This window comes from Podarcis vaucheri (genome assembly GCF_965113315.1).
Source record: "Podarcis vaucheri genome assembly, chromosome: 1".
Classification (NCBI taxonomy): Eukaryota; Metazoa; Chordata; class Lepidosauria; order Squamata; family Lacertidae; genus Podarcis; species Podarcis vaucheri.
Window position 1 is genome coordinate 81,778,663 of NC_138759.1, and position 13,137 is coordinate 81,791,799.

Genomic DNA, 13,137 nt, shown 5'->3' on the forward strand with positions numbered 1-13,137 from the left:
AAATTCAAGCAATGTCATTAAAACAAAAATACAAAAACCAAATGGAATTAGGGAATTTCGTATTCTCTGTACTGTACCTTTCCTGTGATGCTCCCACAAATATTTCAGTAAATTATAGATCTTCTCCAGTGAGAAGGGGCCAAGCTAGGCAAAATGGGCAAAAAGTTATTTTTTGGTAAAAGCTCCCTATTACCAACAGGCAATGAGGTAGATATGTTTATACTATCAAAAAAAAGGCTGCCTCATTTATTCACCCCAAATTATAATGTACTGTGGAGAACAGAAGACATAAATGCCATTTGACCAATGCACTTTCTAATATGTGCTGTGATCTAAACCACTGAGCCTAGGGCTTGCCGATCAGAAGGTCGGCGGTTCGAATCCCCGTGACGGGTTGAGCTCCCGTAGCTTGGTCCCAGCTCCTGCCAACCTTATCAGTTCAAAAGCATGTCAAAGTGCAAGTAGATAAATAGGTACCGCTCCAGCAGGAAGATAAACAGCGTTTCTGTGTGCTGCTCTGGTTTTGCCAGAAGCAGCTTAGTCATGCTGGCCACATGACCCAGAAAAACTGTCTGCGGACAAACGCTGGCTCCCTTGGCCAGTAAAGTGAGATGAGCATCGCAACCCCAGAGTCGTTCGCGACTGGACTTAACTTTCAGGGGTCCTTTACCTTTCATATGCGGGCAGTGTATCAGAATATAATTGCCAAGTAAATCATTAGTATTTGAAAAGAGTACTATCTCATTGCTAACAAGGATGCTGCAGTGGTAACACTGAGCAGGAAGTTCTTGGTTTGAAATGATCGCACAACAACCACAAAAAGCCCGTTTGACTTCCAGGTGTTTAAAGCATGTGCAATGATATTTCTACTGCTAATTTTCTTTATTTTTTATTAAAAATACATATTTTTTTTCTCTACCTCTGCTTCAGTCAAGGGATTGTAAAGTCATGGGAGATAATGAAGGTGCAGCTATGCATGGCAGGAAAGCAAAGTACCTGAATATCCTTGCTTTGATAGTGGGAATCATATTCTTCGTTAGTATGGTCGCCGTGATTACGTTTGATCCACCACCTTTCCATAGAGCAGTGAAAGCAATACTGCAGAGATACCAATGATTCGAGCTGGCTAAGCTGGAACTTGTGTGTTAAGGATATTCTGCTCCGTACTGTATTTATATCCTTAGTGTGCATTGGCTGCACTTTCTTCTGCTTTGATTATACCCACTTTGCTCTTAACACTTGCAAGGAATGAAAAAGTCTAAAGAAGACCGGACATCTGGCACATCTGAAGATATAAAGGTTTATGCTCTTCTTTGCAGCTCTACAATCCCACCTTGTTTACAAGGACTATGAAAGGTTAGGGTGATCATCCTCAACTTCTTTATCCAGTTTGTGTTTCTCAATACCTGTCTCAATGTTTGAGTGATGTTTTCTCTGTACTAAAGTCTGGATTTGTGGCATTCCTAGTTCATGATGTTGATGGGAACCATCACTCTTTCTGTTTCATTTTTCAGGATTTTCACAAGTTTCTCAATTAAAGTGTATTAGAGCTTTCACGTATTGAAATATGAAGTCTCTGGTGAATTCTCTGCAAATAAAGGCATATTCTTCTGATTCTGTGGAAACAGTTTTCTTGTTGGTAAAAACAGTTAAAACTATTCTGGACTGAAACATTTAGGACCCCCACTGCATTTTTAAAAACATTAGTGTTTGGGTAGTTGTTTGATTCCCCTATCAGGGTGAAACTATGTATTAAACTAACATTGCATCTTTCAACTAGAAAGGTTAATGCTTTTGAGTTTTTTAAATCTTAAGAATTTGGTTGGTAGAATGTGGCATTCAACCTTTTGGGACCCAGCATCATCATGGTCATACTGCTCATTATTTAACAGTGTTCACTTAACAGCTCCATTCAGCTGTAGCTGGCATACTGCTCTGATTAGAAATCAGTGTTCCTCAATCTTTTGGCCCTGGGTACATTTAGCATTGTGAAAACGTGATGTGGGCACCACCACAAAACAGCAAGAAGGTAAAAGTAGCATCTAGCAAATAAAACATTGATCCTCTTGTATGATTATTACATGAGATGCCCTGTAAACCACTATCAAGTTAAAGCTTACATTGGTGTCTGCTGACTGCGCAGTAAAATTTAAAGACTAGCTGTTTACTACCACCATGGAACAAAAATGCACTGCAATGGCACAAAAACATGGACCCAAGGCACATGTTCTCATGAATTTTCATAATTTTTTAAACAGGTGTTCCAAACAGAATCACCATCAAATCACAGTACACATCTGTGGACACAGAGGTATTGGAGAAAATGCATTGTAACAGTACAAATTGAGAGCATTTGCAGATGACTTAGTATTGACATTACAGGAGCCAGAATCTAGTACTAAAAGAATTTTGGAACTGATTCAAGAGTTTGGTCAGGTTGCAGGATTTAAACTGAATAAGTTAAAAACAAAGGTTTTAGAAATTTTTTTAACAGTGATTGAGAGAGAGAGGTTTCAGAACGAGACAGGCTTAACAGTGGTTAAGAAAGTGAAATACCTGGGGATTAACATGACAGCTAAAAATGGGAATTTATTTAAAGACAATTATGAAAAATGCTGGACGGAAGTGAAAAAAGATTTAGAAATTTGGTCAAATTTGAAGCTTTCACTGCTAGGCTGCATTGCTGCGATAAAAATGAATGTATTGCCCAGAATGTTGTTTTTGTTTCAAACATTGCAAATTTTGGATAAAATGGATTGTTTCAAGAAGTGGCAGAGAGATATTTCTAGATTCATCTGGCAGGGCAAGAAGCCTAGAATGAAATTTAAAATACTAACGGACGCAAAGGAAAGAGGTGGATTTGCCCTGCCAGACCTTAAACTTTATTATGAATCAGCAGCTTTTTGCTGGCTGAAAGAATGGCTGCTTCTTGAAAACACAGACATTTTGGATTTAGAAGGTTTTAATAATGTATTTGGATGGCATGCATATTTGTGGTATGATAAGGTCAAAGCACATAAAGCATTTAAAAATCATATTGTCAGGAAAGCATTATTTAATGTCTGGATAAGATATAAGGATCTATTGAAAATAAAACCCCAAGGTGGTTGTCACCGATGGAAGCGAAGGCTCAGAAAAAGCTCAATATGGAGGCCAAATGGCCGAAATATTGGGAAATTTTGGAACAAGAGGGAGACAAATTGAAATTGCAGAGTTTTGAAAAGCTAAAAAATAAAGTGTGAGATTGGCTTCATTATTATCAGATAAAGGAGGCATATAATTTGGACAAGAAAATTGGCTTCCAAGTGGAAAAATCAAAACTGGAAACAGAACTGTTAGATCCCAAAACTAAGATTTTGTCAAAGATGTATAACTTGCTGTTGAAATGGAATACTCAGGATGAAACGGTGAAATCTGCTATGATTAAATGGGCACAAGATGTTGGACATAACATAATGATGGCTGACTGGGAACAGTTATGGACCACAGGTATGAAGTTCACGGCATGTAATGCCTTAAGAGAGAATATTATGAAAATGATATACAGGTGGTACATGACACCAGTCAAGCTTGCAAAAATCTATCATTTGCCCGATAATAAATGTTGGAAATGTAAAGAAACTGAAGGTACATTCTTTCACCTTTGGTGGACGTGCCCAAGGATTAAGGCTTTCTGGGAGATGATTTATAATGAAATGAAAAAGGTATTTAAATATACCTTTCTGGAGAAACCAGAGGCCTTTCTCCTGGGCATGGTTGGCCAACTGGTGTCAAAGAAGGATAGAACTAACTTTATGTATGCTACAACAGCAGCAAGAATACTTATTGCAAAGTATTGGAAGACACAAGATTTACCCACTCTGGAAGAATGGCAGATGAAGGTGATGGACTATATGGCATTGGCGGAAATGACCAGCAGAATCTGAGACCAGGGAGAAGAGTTGGTGGAAGAAGATTGGAAGAAATTTAAAGACTATCTACAGAAATACTGTAAAATTAATGAATGTTAGAATGATGTTGGATTGAAGTTAAGTGGTTTTTAGCAGCAATGTTATAAAGGAATATGTAAAAATGGATGGTTAACAGGTGATAATCTAAAGTTATAATATATTAAGATAAAAGATTAAGATAAAATCAAAGAGGGAAAGGATTTGCTGAATTAACTAATTGAAATGGAATACAAAAAAGGGAGGTGTTCGACAGTGGAATTTGCTGCCAAGGAGTGTGGTGGAGTCTCCTACTTTGGAGGTCTTTAAGCAGAGGCTTGACAACCATATGTCAGGAGTGCTCTGATGGTGTTTCCTGCTTGGCAGGGGGTTGGACTCGATGGCCCTTGTGGTCTCTTCCAACTCTATGATTCTATGATTCTAGGAGGTCAGGGAAACAAGCAAATGAAAGATAAGATATGGAAAGACTGATCTGTTTTTAATCGTTTTTATTTTGTATGTTCTTTTTTTTTCTTTCTCTTTTCTCTTATTTTTGTAATATGTTGAAACTTTAATAAATATCTTTTTTAAAAAAGAAAGAAAATGCATTGTAAGAATCTTTAGAATCCATGCCTCCGATCAATGTTTTGTGCCATTGTGGTATTGACAAGTTCTGGATTTGTAATTTTTACTGTGTGGTGCACTGTATTGTTTTAATTTGATGGTACAAAGAAGCTGTGCTTCTGTATGGGAGGCTCCCATCCTCATCATGTGATAGACATTTTATAATCCCCCCAAATGGTTGCTGCATGATTAGATGGAAGCTGACCTATACAGGCCACTTGGGTGTCAGTGGTGGATAGTGAGTCTTGCTAGCACCATGTTGAAGGATGCCTAAGTTAAGAAGATAGGACTTTGTAAAACAGATTATCTACATCTTGAAAGTTGATAGGTGCTCCTATGATGGCCTAAATAAATAAAAGCATTTCTGTAGTGGTTAAAAGAGGAAAAGATGCATTCTAATGGGTTCCCCAACAGCTCAAGCAAACAAATCCTGTCTATACGTTTTCACTGTGAAGCACATAAGATTTCATCTTTAGTTGCACAAAATTATTTTGCATATGTAAGGCTGTGCAGTATAGCTCCCATGAGATTTGTGGAACATAGCCATTTATGGCCCTTTGGAGTTGACTGAGGGCCATAGGATTGGCCCTGCTGTTAAATGGAATGAGGTCACTTCACACAGCCTATGTCCTGTGGGAGGCAGGGAGCAGCAGAGGGGGGCTGAAGGACAGAGCTAGCCTGATGCACTCTGTTCCAGTGGATACTGCCCTGTTGGCAGGTGTTTGAAGTAGGATTTAACTTCCAGTCTGTTCAGAAATTGGGCGGTCTTGGTGGTGGGAAAGTCTTGTCATAGGAATATAGGAAGCTGCCTTATATTGAGTCAGACCATTGGTCCATGTAGCTCAGTATTGTCTACCTGACCGGCAGCGGTTCTCCATGGTTTCAGGCAGGGGTCTCCCAACCTTACATGGAGATGCTGGGAACTGAACCTGGAACCTACTGCTTGCAAGGCAGACTCTTGTCATTTGCCTTGGTTCATCTCTCTCATCGTCCACAAAGGGGCTTGCAGGGTTGCAGAGATTGGAAGAGAGTTCAGAGTACATGTTGAGTAAGTTGCTTGAAGAAGTGAAAAAGGCAGAAGAAACTACAATGAGAATAAAAACAATCACACAGTGGAGGAGAGAGTAGCCTTCATGTTATACCCTCACACAGTGATCATACAGCAGCAGCAACTGCTCCACAGCCAGGGGAGTGACAGAGGAGGAGACTGACTATTTTGCCCTAGACTCACTCAACTGGGAATCACTTAGTAAGTGGACTTCATCCCCTTCTATTTGTAGTTTAAAACTTTGCCTAGAATTGTATACCTATATGAATTCATCTTCTTTCTGTTTTTCCCCTTCATAAAATAAATAATTGCTCTTGTTTTTATTAACAAGTGCTCTGTCCCTCCATTCCATATGCATCAGGAGAGGATGTGTAGGTATTGTTACTTTGGTGGGCTGCACTGGGGCTAACAGACTGAATTCTGGTAAGATGGAGGTCCATACCTGTAGCTGGTATGTGGCCTTTGACAGAAATAAGTTGTCCCACCTCTGGATTTGTAACTTTTCATTTCTCTCTGACCTCACTACTTTTCTCTCTCCCCCCTGCACATGTACGTGTGTGTGTGTGTGGTGTGTACACCCCCCCTATCTGTCTAGTAAGGATACCAATTCACACATCTGATCAAGTGGTGTTCAGAAGTCTATCCCATACCATAATACCATTGTTTAATCTTAAAACCCTCTACTTTTTGCTTAGCTTTCTTGCACTTTTTCTTCTAGCCACGTGATGGAGCCAAAGAAAAGAGACTGGGGGAGCCTGATGGTCTAACATTTATACTGTAGTTATATATATAACCTTGACATGCAAGCTTTTGAGCTTCTTTCACAAGCTACTTTTATAGCAGAGACCTGTGTTTATACAGCTTTGGGTTTTAGAGGAAGACCAGTAAGGGAAAAGTCTCATTGACTTTTAATAGCTGTAAGAAAGAAAATGCCTCTTCTGTGCAACAGATACAGGGGTGAGTTCTATCCTCCTTTGCACTAGTGTTGGAAAGCCTGCCACTATCATACTGTATCCCTCCTTTCTTATTATTAGGGCCAAAGGGCTGGTCAGATCCACTGGCATCACAATGGACTGAATGATCCTTGTCACGAAGGAAGGGCCACCTGCTGCAGTAAACAGAAATCAGTTGTAGGGCAACTCAGCAAATAATTTCATACATAAATCCAGTTGACTGAATTTCTAAAGACACGGAGCTCGTTTACTTTCAATAGTTGTAGGGAAGGGTTTTGTTTCTTTTCTTTTTGGCAAGCAAAGCGAGTCAGGTGGGGATGATAAAAGCAGCCCTTGATAAAAAAATCCCTACAGAATCTTTGTCCTTTAAGCTTAGGACCGAGTTATAAGGTGACAGTCCTAAACAATAAGCATGATTGTTTGTTATGGAGGGTGGGTGATATTGGTGTCTGGACTGAGATCTCTCTAGTGCACAGAGAGGAGAGAGGTGCTGGGGAAAAGAGAGACAGGTAATGGAGACTCCTGGTCCATTTCCATACATCTTTGCATTTCCTCTAGCCCAGTGTGTTCTATTGCCCATAGAGATCTGAAACACAGGGCAGTTCTCTGCCTTTCTTTTTTGGTGTGCGCACACTTCACTGTCAGATTCACCATGACATAGTATGATAACCCTTGCAGTTATGTTATTGTTGGGTAATCCAATAGCTCCCACAGTTACAAACATTTTTTTTCAAGTTCTACTAGCAGCAGGAGAAATACAAACATCAGGGGTCTGCTAACAGCCACACAGGGGTGATATAGCTCCAGACGGACTACAATGCAGGAGATCCCTTAACTGTAAAACAGGCACACTGTTCTAATGTGATTATTAACAGTGGCAGTAGGAGGAGAATGTCTTTAAGGCTTCATATTCTAATGCCCTTCCTCTAAATTGCCCGCAAAGCTCAAGTTATCCCCACAGGAAGGAAACACAGGTGCAGCTCAACTGTTGTAGCTGTTTTCCCCACTTCACCCTCCCAGGGGCTGATAGTAGCTTCAGGAAAGTGATTTGACTCCAGGAAGTAATGCAGGGGGGGGGGAGTTAAACACCTGTACCTCAAGCACTACAGCTCTGATCAAAGGGTTCAGCCAGACTTGCTTGCCTCACTGCTTTCCCCTAGGGAATCCCAATCTTTACCGCTGAATCAGAGCAAACATCCATCAGGTTTTCTCAGGAGTGAGGTTGGTGAGCTCCCGTTGCTCGGTCCCTGCTCCTGCCAACCTAGCAGTTTGAAAGCACGTCAAAGTGCAAGTAGATAAATAGGTACTGCTCCGGCGGGAAGGTAAACAGCATTTCCGTGCACTGCTCTGGTTCGCCAGAAGCGGCTTAGTCATGCTGGCCACATGACCCGGAAGGTGCACGCTGGCTCCCTCGGCCAATAAAGCAAGATGAGCGCTGCAACGCCAGAGTTGTCCGCAACTGGACCTAACGGTCAGGGGTCCCTTTACCTTAACCTTTATTGTTCAACAGCAGGATTTTTAGCAGTGGGGCAAGGGCAAAACCACTCAGACCCATGGGAGAAAGCTTGTCCTGTGTGTTTTCTAGGCAAAGGACAAGCACAATTCTAGATGAGGTCAAAGTTAGAACTCACAAGAAGGTAAGAAGAGCATGATGGATCAAGCGAATGACCCAGCCAGCCCAGCATCCTGTTCTGACAGTGGCTACCCAAATGCCTTTGGGAAATCCTCAAGTAGGACCAGAGCGCAAGAACACTCTGCCCTACCACGTTTTCTAGCATACTGCTTCTGACCATGGAGGCAGATCATAGTTATCATCAATGGTAGTCATTGGTAGTCATTTGTCCAATCCTGCTTTAAAGCCATCCAAGATGGCGGCCATCACTGCCCCCTGTGAGGTCAAATTCTACAGTTTAACACCCTGTGCTTTCTTTTAGTGGTTTTTAAAATCTTTTTTAAAGTCAATAGCACAAACACTTTGCATCTTCCTGGTTCAGCCCACCATTTATACATTTTGTAATCTACATTAAACAGTCCTCGTGAACTGCATTAAACTGCATCGTAAAATGCAGAGATGGTGGGCTGAACCAGACACAATGCAGTCATCAGCTGGCTTTTTGCTTTGTTGTTTTTCAGCCCTGCCAAAGCAAGGCCTTAAAAAATTAGTTGAAAACTCATGAATCTTTAGTAAAAGGCGAAAGTTTTATACGATCTATACGAAGAGAAACCAGAGTATGTCAGCTGGCTTTTAAAACCTTGTAACCTACAAGTGCAAGGGGAAAACACTGGAAGGGTAAGAAGCAGGAGACATTTCTGCAGGGATGGGGGTAAAAACCCCTACAAGATAAGGTTTGTTAGCTCTGTCTGCCGTTACCTGATGACCTCACACATATGAGAGCACTTGCCCTGTAAGTAGCACCTTGTCATGCTCCAGTTTGTCTCTGTCCTGTACTTGCCTTTGAAGACAAGTGCCTGAATTGCTGGAGCTCTCTGAGACGGCGTTGGGCCAACACCAACCACAGGGTTATAAAAAGCACTCCTTGTCCAAGGGAGCGGGGGCAGGCTTGGAAACCAAACAGTTCTCTCAGTCCTAGCAAAGCATTTCTGATAACCACAGTCAAACCAGAGCTGCAATTTCCCTGTTTTATATATAGATGGAGATGAATCTGTGCCTTTGCTGGGCACTATATAAACGGCTGTCACTACCTTCCCCCGCTCACAGGCTGCCACTGCTAGGAAACAGTGTGATTCCTCCAAGGAAACGGTGTGTGATTCCTCCAGCTGGAGTCATGGACACTTCTTATCCTCGTGAAGACTACCTGCCCATGTCTTCCCGTAAGCAGGAACCTTCTCCAACGGTCATCACTGTCAAGCCTCCGGTGGTCCCCCGCGACTATATGATTTGGTCCGTATTCAACACCATCTACATGAACCTGTGTTGCCTTGGCTTTGTCGCCCTTGCTTATTCTGTCAAGGTAGGAAGATTCTCCACTGGTTCTTATCTCTTGGGCTTTGCATTGGGGCTACGTGTTTGCCTGGAATGGCCCCTCCAGAGAATTCTGATTGAGAGCAATTCCCAGAGAGTAGCTGTGGTATTTGGTGGCATCAGTTACACAGAATCTGCTATGGAACCTTAGAGAAAAGGAGGAAAGCATTTCAGTCTATCTTGGGGTAGTGGACATATCTAGGCATAATGATGAAGAGTGCTGTGAAACTCCAGAGCCTGTCTCTTACTGTTTCACACAGCAATTCCATTCCATAGTTCCTCTTCTAAAAACAACAGACCAGATTGCAACCCTGAATTTAAGTTTTAAAACGCTGCTTTCACCAGGGGATTGTAGCATGCATTTAAGGTGGGTCCTGTATAATAATTTTTCCATTTCTCTCTGTTCTCCGGATTATGAAGCACTTTTAAAAAGGCAAAGGAAACAGAAGTAGAAATTGATGTAGAAATATCTAGTAATCGAGGAAATACCACAAACTCACTGCACCATAACCTGGACATGTATGAAACTACTGGAAGGAGAGTTGAATTCCTAGATAACTGTGGTTTTCGTGAAAGTTTAAAGAGCAAAATACAGGATAACAGAGACAAAAAATTATACTTGGTGCAGAAATGTGACTTCAGGAATCTCTCGATGGCTACTAAATGTTATACCTGATAGAACACATGCTTCAAACAGTTCATTTTTATGCAGATGACATTTCCCAGTATGTAGCTGCAGAAAACAAATTTGGGAAGGAACCAAATTCTCCCCACCTCTATGTACACCAGTCTTTATAGCTTATTGTTTGTAATATTGTATTGTTCAGGAGAATACTATGCCTTTTAAGAGCTGTGACACCCAAAAATCTTTCAAAGGAAATGTTTCCTGGTATGGAGATTAATGGGGAGAAAGTCTTAGCTACTGCATATTGTGAACTAGGCTGTTATTTAAAGGTGCAGGAGCAGCACCAGCAAAATAAAGAAAGAAAGAAGTTAGCTATCCTGAAGTGAAGCAAAGATTGTAAAGGACGCACAGGGGCAAGAGTACAATAAAATGTATAGGATCGATTTGTGGTGTGTCTTGCTGTCACTTCCATTCCCACTGGCTCAGGCTGATTTGTTGATAGTTCATTAAATTGTGTAATTAATAGTCTGCAGAGAGGAAATGGGATTAAGAGTTGGGACAGGCTATTGTAAAGGCACTGTAACCAATATTTCAACACATTCCCGCATGCGGAACTACTGGTAAGTCAGTGATTTATCCAGAGATAAGAAAGCTACTGTACACTTTCTTTGGTTTGTGACTGATGTAATGATTGTAAAAAAATATTTATGTATTTATTAAATTTGTTAGTCATTTTGTCTTGCCCAGGGCAACCCAAAATGACTTACAAAGAATTAGGTTGGCATTTAACATAACAGGAAAGAAACAGCAACCAGGATCTCTCTAGACCTGGAAAAGGAGTTTGGAAAGCCAGGCTGGAGAGATGGGTGTGGGTTGGGAATCAACATTATGTAGTGAATAGCAGAAGTAAAATAGGTCACTGGTTCTAGAGAGCTGGAACGAGGATGTGCCATACTTCTGTCCCTGTGAAAGCTCCAGCTTGTGTATCCACTGGCCTACTGAGCACTCACTGGCCTATAAGCGCATGGAGCATCTTATGCTGCCACCTTGGGGCTTCTAGCACTAAACGGATATGTATGGAACACAGGAACAATGCTCACTATAAGGCAATGCCAGCTTGTGTGGGTTTCTGTAAACCATTCCTACATCTGGATGGTGTCACGCGTGCCAACCATCACCCACCCAATTTGCTTTGTGAACTTCAGGGGAATAGAATACCACAGGCACTGTGTAGACCAAAGAGACTGACCAAATCCAGCTCCCAGATATACGTAGCTGTCTTGACATAGTTGCTTCTAACCTTGTGACTCTAGTTTTGGATGTTGGTCCTTCTCAGTTGTCTTGTTCTGCTCTACACAGGGGGTTTCCCTTCCCCATCGCTTTCTTTCTGTGTAGCCTTACTAATGCTCTGTGCCTTTTCCTTCTTCTTTCTGGAAGGCACGGGATCAGAAGGTGTCCGGTGACCTGGAAGCTGCCCATCGCTACGGCTCCAAAGCCAGGTGCTACAATGTCCTTGCCACAGTGTGGAATGTGGTGCTGCCGCTCATGCTCATTGCTCTGGTGATCACGGGCGTCCTCCACCTCTCCAAGCTGGCTCAGGAGTCCATGGACTTTTTGGCTTACAGACTCTTTCCTAACGATGATGACAAGAAGTGAGCCGAGGGTCTCGAGCATTCCTGCGAATGTATTATTGACCATTAATATGGCTCTTTACTGAAACTGTCAACTGGTGTAACTCAACCACTATGCACTACAAAACATCTGCTAGCTGTAATTCAGGTCATCTGGTGCATTATACTGATGCATTATACTGATGCATGTACCTTGGAACTCATCTCCCAGGTCACCCTTTGGGGTTGCAGCAGACGAAGAAATTAATCCTTGGCGTTCTTCATAAACTCACGGCTGAGCTGCCCATCACAGTGTTTGTTCTCTCTGTCCCTCATCTTCCTCTCTGCTGGGCTTTCACACACTTGACAAACATGCAACAACCATACAGAAAGCAGATAGCCCAAGATATACTGATAAAACTATTAAATATACTTATGTAAATTGCATACTATATTTACACCATGCATACTATTTGTCTTTTATTTTTGCTAGTTTGTGTGTTTTCAGTGTAGTTTCTATCTGCAAGAGGTTTGTACGAATATTAGTGAACGTATGTTGAGGCATGTGTGTTAAATTGTACAAAAAATGTGATCTTTATTCTTTATTGGCATGATCACAGCTATTCAATCTGTTATTAAATAATTAATTTCCATGATGACTGCTGATTGGTATATGTTCAGACATGTGGTGGCTTATCTACAGAGACATATTTAATCTATTAGGAAGGATCCTAAAGTCACCATCTTTTATCTTGTATTAACAAATCAGGTGGATAATAATTACCCTAGAACCTTTTTATGTTTCCTTAGGTACAAACCTTAGAACATTCTTTTTAAAGCTGCATTTTCTTCTTCCCTGACTCCAGTCTATCTTGTTACTATTTAAGTACCATAATTAAATAATTTTACAAGTTACCATTCTGTTGTGCAAGTCTGTATTAATAAAAACAAAATGGGTTGTGTCACCTGGGTTTTCAACCTATATTTCACATCAATAAGAGCTGGACACCCATTTTAATATTAACACAAACACAAGGCTTTGATGGGTTCACTCAGGTCCAGAAGCACAATGCCTGTGGGCAACTTTTTGGAGTGGCCCTTCATTTATGCAAACACTCCTCCATATCTACATCCTTGAAGGCTGCAGCCACAAAACAAACATGTAAGCATGAGATTTTATGGAACAGACACGTGCCAATTGACTTGGCCAAGGTGAGAAGAGGGCACAGGAGACAGTGACAGAAAGGAGTTTGGCAGAAGCTTCAAGTATCCTCACAGTGCAATCATACGCATGTCCCCTCCTATGGTCAGTGGGGCTTCCTCCCAAGGAAGTGTGCATGGGCTTTCTACTTAAATCTATATTTAAAA

General features: G+C 41.4%; 1 protein-coding gene across 1 annotated transcript; it reads left to right on the forward strand.

The window, feature by feature from the left end:
• The first annotated feature begins 8,757 nt into the window (after positions 1-8,757).
• On the forward strand, positions 8,758-12,900 carry LOC309520678 (interferon-induced transmembrane protein 5-like). Its single transcript, XM_082202686.1, has 2 exons — positions 8,758-9,523; positions 11,597-12,900. The coding sequence occupies exons 1-2, from the start codon at positions 9,203-9,205 to the stop codon at positions 11,813-11,815; spliced, it is 540 nt and encodes a 179-aa protein (XP_082058812.1). The 5' UTR covers positions 8,758-9,202; the 3' UTR covers positions 11,816-12,900.
• Positions 12,901-13,137: the final 237 nt, after the last annotated feature.

What these genes read in the sequence shown, in the direction of transcription:
- LOC309520678 (XM_082202686.1), top strand. Translation starts at nt 9,203, where the DNA reads ATGGAGATGAATCTGTGCCTTTGCTGGGCACTATATAAACGGCTGTCA. An exon ending in CCCTTGCTTATTCTGTCAAG is followed by an intron (nt 9,524 to 11,596) that starts GTAGGAAGATTC and finishes TCTTTCTGGAAG; the next exon opens with GCACGGGATCAGAAGGTGTC.